The sequence below is a fragment of the Poromitra crassiceps genome, assembly GCF_964638095.1.
Source record: "Poromitra crassiceps genome assembly, chromosome: 5".
In the NCBI taxonomy this organism is placed as follows: domain Eukaryota; kingdom Metazoa; phylum Chordata; class Actinopteri; order Beryciformes; family Melamphaidae; genus Poromitra; species Poromitra crassiceps.
Genome location: NC_139642.1, coordinates 20,215,567 through 20,223,066, shown reverse-complemented (window position 1 = coordinate 20,223,066; position 7,500 = coordinate 20,215,567). Strand labels below are relative to the sequence as shown.

The 7,500-nt window shown below is 47.9% G+C and overlaps 1 protein-coding gene across 1 annotated transcript in view; it reads left to right on the top strand.

The window, feature by feature from the left end:
* Positions 1–7,500, top strand: part of ecel1 (endothelin converting enzyme-like 1) — a gene marked incomplete at both ends in the record, with an annotated part of 59,774 nt that overhangs the window by 7,746 nt on the left and 44,528 nt on the right. Inside the window, one exon of the mRNA XM_083637218.1 lies at positions 2,384–2,508. Within this exon, the coding sequence (XP_083493344.1) occupies positions 2,384–2,508 (125 nt within the window). The remainder of the gene's footprint in view (positions 1–2,383; positions 2,509–7,500) is intronic.

Below are 7,500 nucleotides of genomic sequence, written 5' to 3'. Positions count from 1 at the left end.
TCTATCGAATTTCACAAAAAGGCATTTATCTCAGCTTAAATTTTCAGTTATGTAGGCTAATGCCTACATAACTACTAACTCTACAAACTAACTCTTTTAGACAGAGAAAGCACACATTCTATTAGTTCTTTTGAGATATTTTGTGTTCACAAAATCCTAACAGAAAATAATCCTCGGCTCTTGAAAGATGAGCCAGAATCCTCAAAAAAAAACCTTGGCAGAAGCTACCTACAGTAAAAAAAAAACTGTTGGCAGTGAATGTGTTAATAATAATATATATATATATTTATTTTATTTTATTTTTACAAAATGAATGCCTATGGCAGAAAATACGAAAGACAACGTGTTCTCCTCAATGAACTCTTTATTTCAATGTGTCTCCTCTCCAACACTCTGTTGTTGGAGGCTGTGCAATGGAGTGGGGCGAGGAGGAACGAATTCCACCCAAACCTAGTCCGCAAAAAAAATATATATATATATACTGTCTATATATATTTTTAATAATAACAATAATCGCTGTCGATTATCGATTTTCGATAATTGATGAACATCCCTAATATATATATATATATAATATTTTTACTTTAAGCACAAAATGAGGTGACTTTTCAACAGTGTGGCTAATCAGCAGGCGTGGACATGATGACTCACCAACACATGAAATATTTTAAAAATGGCAAAAGACACTGGAGGGCTTTAAGGAGTGTGATGAGTGTGTGAGCGTGTCGAGGGAGAGAGGGGGGCTTGGGGGGTGCTTCCATGACTGGTGAAATGCTACACACACACACACACACACACACACATACATACACACACACATACACACACACACACACACACACACACACACACACACAAACACACACACACAAACACACACATACACAAACACACACACACAGTCACGCACGCACACACACACACACACACACACGCGCGCACGCACGCACGCACGCACACACACCTACACACACACAAACACACACACAGAGGCTTCCGTGGTTCAGAGAAGCTGTCTGCCCTGCAGGCATAGACGGCGATGAGAGAAGACAAGAACTGAGAGGGAGAAAATGAGGGGAGACGGGGGGACAGGAGGAAGGGGAGGGTGGGGAGACGGGGGGACAGGAGGAAGGGGAGGGTGGAGAGACGGGGGGACAGGAGGAAGGGGAGGGTGGAGAGATGGGGGGACAGGAGGAAGGGGAGGGTGGAGAGACGGGGGGACAGGAGGAAGGGGAGGGTGGAGAGATGGGGGGACAGGAGGAAGGGGAGGGTGGGGAGATGGGGGGACAGGAGGAAGGGGAGGGTGGAGAGACGGGGGGACAGGAGGAAGGGGAGGGTGGGGAGATGGGGGGACAGGAGGAAGGGGAGGGTGGAGAGACGGGGGGACAGGAGGAAGGGGAGGGTGGAGAAACGGGGGGACAGGAGGAAGGGGAGGGTGGAGAGACGGGGGGACAGGAGGAAGGGGAGGGTGGGGAGATGGGGGGACAGGAGGAAGGGGAGGGTGGAGAGACGGGGGGACAGGAGGAAGGGGAGGGTGGGGAGACGGGGGGACAGGAGGAAGGGGAGGGTGGAGAGACGGGGGGACAGGAGGAAGGGGAGGGTGGGGAGATGGGGGGACAGGAGGAAGGGGAGGGTGGGGAGATGGGGGGACAGGAGGAAGGGGAGGGTGGGGAGACGGGGGGACAGGAGGAAGGGGAGGGTGGGGGGGGGAGTAAAGGACAGAGGGGACAGAGAGAGTGGAGCAAGTGACAGGGAGACAGGAGGGAGAAGAGAGAAAAACAACTCAGTCCCCAGACTAGTTTAGTGCATTCAATCAGGTGGGTCCACATTTTTGGACTGGTATTAGCCTGGGTAAACCCAGCCTGCACGTGACCTCTATGTACTATGTTACAGGCGTGTAGTCTGTGACGTCACGTTGAAGGCTGGCTTTGTGCGTGCGTGCGTGCGTGCGTGCGTGCGTGCGTGCGTGCGTGCGTGTGTGGCTGGCAGCATGAGTGCGTTGGGTTGTCATGTGACAATATAGGCGGATTTGTCCATCCACTTCTTCTTCTTCTTCTGTCTGCCGGCCTACAGTAGATCTGGCTCTGTCTGAAGGTCAGAAGGAAGGCTGACCCTGTGGACAAAGAGTGATATCACTGATGACATCATTCACTGATTAAATCACTCACCCATGATGACATCACAATTGTTCTTGTTACATTACTGATGACATCACTCACTGATGACATGACATCACACTCACTCGGGCGACGTCACTGATGGCATCACTCACTAACACACAATGCTGCTTGGCATGATAGCAAATTCGTTTTTTTTCTTCTTTTCTTTAGAAAGTAAACTGTATGACTCTGAGAACCAAAACATTGTCCTTCCCTCCTCATAGTTTCACTGGAAGCGCTTACTGGACAGAATCTTCCATGAAAACTTCACAGAAGACGAGGAGGTGGTAGTGCTCGCCACCGACTACATACAGGAAGTGTCAGATATCATCAAGACCACTTCCAAGAGGTAAAGAACCGGGGGGCAGTGAGGTGTATAGAAAATCAATTCATCAACCATGCAATGAATCAACCGTGCATGTGTGACTTTTTGAGCATGTGAGCGCTTTTGTTTGAGTTGTTGCCACTGAAAGTTCACCATCTTTATTTTGGATCTATAACGGTTAGAATACAAGTTTGTACATCACGAGTTTCCAGAGGCGGGGAGTCACACCTGATTTGCATATTTAGACTCGACCTCAACTTTATGCAAATGTGGAGCTGGTGACCGTGACGCCCCGTCTCTCGAAGCAGACCGTGACAGTGATGACACTACCACAATGCATGGCTTGACTCACATAGACAATGAATGGGAAGCGTGGAAATGACGGATGCTGTGGACACATACCATCAAGGTGTCTCAGTGTTCTGTATTTTTACTGTATGTTCTGTATTTTTACTGTATGTTCTGTATTTTTACTGTATGTTCTGTATTTGTTCAGTATGTTCTGTATTTGTTCAGTATGTTCTGTATTTGTGCGTGTGATGGACCGAGGTACAGTAAGTCACTGCTGGGTGAACTTCCAGCTCCACTGCAGCTGATTATTATTGATCCACCCCACACACACACACACACACACACACATACACACACACACACACACACACACACACACACACACACACACACACACACACACACACACACACACACAGAGTCAGGATGTGTTAGAGGCACTGACAGATCGCCAATAGTCACGCCATCACAATACACAGGCTGCAGGGGGCGCTGTATGGCTGTCTGACCGGGTCTTGGCAAGAGCATCATCGGAAAAAAAAGGTCCCTTTCCTCCCTTTATTATGGTAGATTTGTATTTATTTATTTATTTATTTATTTATTTATTTATTTATTTATTTATTTATTTATTTATTTATTTATTTCAAGTAGGTCTTAAAAGAGCCACAACTACCTATACTCTATGAGGCGCGTGTGGCTCTACAGCCTCGGGTTGAGTATCACTAAAGTGACTAGTAACTACACCCATTTAAAGTTTAGTAATTGTAATTGATTTACTCAATTTGAAAAAGTAATTAGATTAGTAGTTACTGCGAAAAGTAGTCAAATTACAGTAACTACATTGACATTGAAATAAGCGGTGCGCTGCGTTGGGTGTAGTGGTCAGGGTGGACGGGAATAAAACCCTTGTCTTTAGTACGGGGTGCTGTAAGGAATGGAATCGTCAAATTTTCTTCGACGCTGTTTTTTGGACTTTTATCCATATTTAGAAGAATATTTAATTTTAAATTAACATTAGGATTATACTGTTGTGATGTCATTATTCAGTATCTTCTCCTTTTCTCACTCACTTTCATGTAAGCACCTGCTCTTCCTTTAGTCGTTTTACACTACAACAGACAGCAACACAGGCATAAACACTGAACTTATTATTATTATTATGGAAAACCAGATTATGATGAAAATCAAACACTTTTGAAGAGAGAGCGTATGAAATAAGATTAGAGCTGGGAAGCACAAACTGTTTTTCAATGCATTTTGTTGGTGGTATAAACACAAGACAGTCAAATCCAACAATTTCGAAAATCCCATCTCTTGCCACCAGGGGGTGCTGCAGCACCCTCAGCACCTACCCTCCAGCTCCCTTGCCTATTGTGTCCTATTGTGTTCTGCCAGCCACAGCAATTATCCACAATGTTTCAGTATTGTCATTCCATTAAAGCTGCATTCAGTGATGTTTTTGTTTGTTAAAATAAGTGTTAAAAGGCTCTATATTCTGACAGCAATCACTGAAATAGAGTGTTTGGTCAAGTTGGTAAGTTGGAACTCCCAACCCCCCCGTCCTGTCCTCTATCTCTCTCCTGTAGCCCTGCATGCACGGCGGACATAGTACGGATCAGGGATGGCGGCGTTGGATTCGGGGTGAAAAAATACATAGGCTTGGTACAGGCATTGCGACCCTCCGTTTCCCAGAAAATCTAAACATTTCTCTGATTGGATAGAAATTAGGCATCTACTACCCACTATCCAATCAGATAAATGTTTACATTTTCTGGGAAACCGAAGGTCAGATCACGATGCTTTCTAAAAGACTAAATGTATATTTTTTACCCCGAATCCAACGCCACCACCCGTGAGTCTCTACGACTTATGGTTCCAGAGCTATTTTAACACAAACACATCACTGAATGCAGCTACAACACTGTCTGTGAATTACAACCAAATAACTTTTGAACACTAAGTGGAGATCACATGTCAGCTTCACATCTTCTCTTCTCTCCTTGCATTCTTCAAACTCCTTCAGGGTTACTCTCCTCCTCAGGCTGTGGGTGATGCTCTGTCTCTTCAGCCTGGTTACTCTCCTCCTCAGGCTGTGGGTGATGCTCTGTCTCTTCAGCCTGGTTATTCTCCTCCTCAGGCTATGAGTGATGCTCTGTCTCTTCAGCCTGGTTACTCTCCTCAGGCTATGAGTGATGCTCTGTCTCTTCAGCCTGGTTACTCTCCTCCTCAGGCTATGAGTGATGCTCTGTCTCTTCAGCCTGGTTACTCTCCTCCTCAGGCTGTGAGTGATGCTCTGTCTCTTCAGCCTGGTTATGCTCCTCCTCAGGCTATGAGTGATGCTCTGTCTCTTCAGCCTGGTTACTCTCCTCGTCAGGCTATGAGTGATGCTCTGTCTCTTCAGCCTGGTTACTCTCCTCCTCAGGCTGTGAGTGATGCTCTGTCTCTTCAGCCTGGTTACTCTCCTCCTCAGGCTGTGAGTGATGCTCTGTCTCTTCAGCCTGGTTACTCTCCTCCTCAGGCTATGAGTGATGCTCTGTCTCTTCAGCCTGGTTACTCTCCTCCTCAGGCTGTGGGTGATGCTGTGTCTCTTCAGCCTGGTTACTCTCCTCCTCAGGCTATGAGTGATGCTCTGTCTCTTCAGCCTGGTTACTCTCCTCCTCAGGCTATGAGTGATGCTCTGTCTCTTCAGCCTGGTTACTCTCCTCCTCAGGCTATGAGTGATGCTCTGTCTCTTCAGCCTGGTTACTCTCCTCCTCAGGCTATGAGTGATGCTCTGTCTCTTCAGCCTGGTTACTCTCCTCCTCAGGCTATGAGTGATGCTCTGTCTCTTCAGCCTGGTTACTCTCCTCCTCAGGCTGTGGGTGATGCTCTGTCTCTTCAGCCTGGTTACTCTCCTCCTCAGGCTATGAGTGATGCTCTGTCTCTTCAGCCTGGTTATGCTCCTCCTCAGGCTATGAGTGATGCTCTGTCTCTTCAGCCTGGTTACTCTCCTCCTCAGGCTATGAGTGATGCTCTGTCTCTTCAGCCTGGTTACTCTCCTCCTCAGGCTATGAGTGATGCTCTGTCTCTTCAGCCTGGTTACTCTCCTCCTCAGGCTGTGAGTGATGCTCTGTCTCTTCAGCCTGGTTACTCTCCTCCTCAGGCTATGAGTGATGCTCTGTCTCTTCAGCCTGGTTACTCTCCACCTCAGGCTATGAGTGATGCTCTGTCTCTTCAGCCTGGTTACTCTCCTCCTCAGGCTGTGGGTGATGCTCTGTCTCTTCAGCCTGGTTACTCTCCTCCTCAGGCTATGAGTGATGCTCTGTCTCTTCAGCCTGGTTACTCTCCTCCTCAGGCTGTGGGTGATGCTCTGTCTCTTCAGCCTGGTTACTCTCCTCCTCAGGCTATGAGTGATGCTCTGTCTCTTCAGCCTGGTTACTCTCCTCCTCAGGCTATGAGTGATGCTCTGTCTCTTCAGCCTGGTTACTCTCCTCCTCAGGCTGTGGGTGATGCTCTGTCTCTTCAGCCTGGTTACTCTCCTCCTCAGGCTGTGGGTGATGCTCTGTCTCTTCAGCCTGGTTACTCTCCTCCTCAGGCTGTGGGTGATGCTGTGTCTCTTCAGCCTGGTTACTCTCCTCCTCAGGCTATGAGTGATGCTCTGTCTCTTCAGCCTGGTTACTCTCCTCCTCAGGCTATGAGTGATGCTCTGTCTCTTCAGCCTGGTTACTCTCCTCCTCAGGCTATGAGTGATGCTCTGTCTCTTCAGCCTGGTTACTCTCCTCCTCAGGCTGTGGGTGATGCTCTGTCTCTTCAGCCTGGTTACTCTCCTCCTCAGGCTATGAGTGATGCTCTGTCTCTTCAGCCTGGTTACTCTCCTCCTCAGGCTATGAGTGATGCTCTGTCTCTTCAGCCTGGTTACTCTCCTCCTCAGGCTATGAGTGATGCTCTGTCTCTTCAGCCTGGTTACTCTCCTCCTCAGGCTGTGGGTGATGCTCTGTCTCTTCAGCCTGGTTACTCTCCTCCTCAGGCTGTGGGTGATGCTCTGTCTCTTCAGCCTGGTTACTCTCCTCCTCAGGCTATGAGTGATGCTCTGTCTCTTCAGCCTGGTTACTCTCCTCCTCAGGCTATGAGTGATGCTCTGTCTCTTCGTTCGTGGTTTACCTCTTGTCCTTCGAGGTGCTTGTCCATCCATCTATCCTCTGATGGCTTTAGTAATAGAATCCTCGCTGTGGGATACAATCATTTTCTCTCTGTGTCTCTCTGTCTGTCTCTCTCTGTCTTTTGTTCCCATCTACCTTCCACCTGTGTCTTTCTAACATCTAGCCGTCCCCCTCCTGCTATTTTCACATCCCGCGCTCACTCAGCTCGAGGGTTTGGCCGTTATGGCTTTTTGAAGGCCGATAAGACTGATATTTTCCGGTATGAAGCTGCTGATAGACAGCCTTTTGTGCAGATGCTCAATATCTTTAAAGCTGCACAAAGCAATGTTGCACGTTGGCGGCCCCGAATGGCAGCGAGAGGTAACTGTTTGAATTTTGAGGACTTCATGACCCAGAAATCATGATGTCAGCTGACAAAAAGTCTTAGGCTTGTATTCAAAACCGCCTACTACTTGCTCAGTGGTTAGCACTGTTGCCTCACACCAAGAAGGTCCCAGGTTCGAACCCCCATCCGTACCAGGTCCTTTCTGTGTGGAGTTTGCATGTTCTCTCCGTGTTCGTGTGGGTTTCTGCCGGCTGCTCCAGT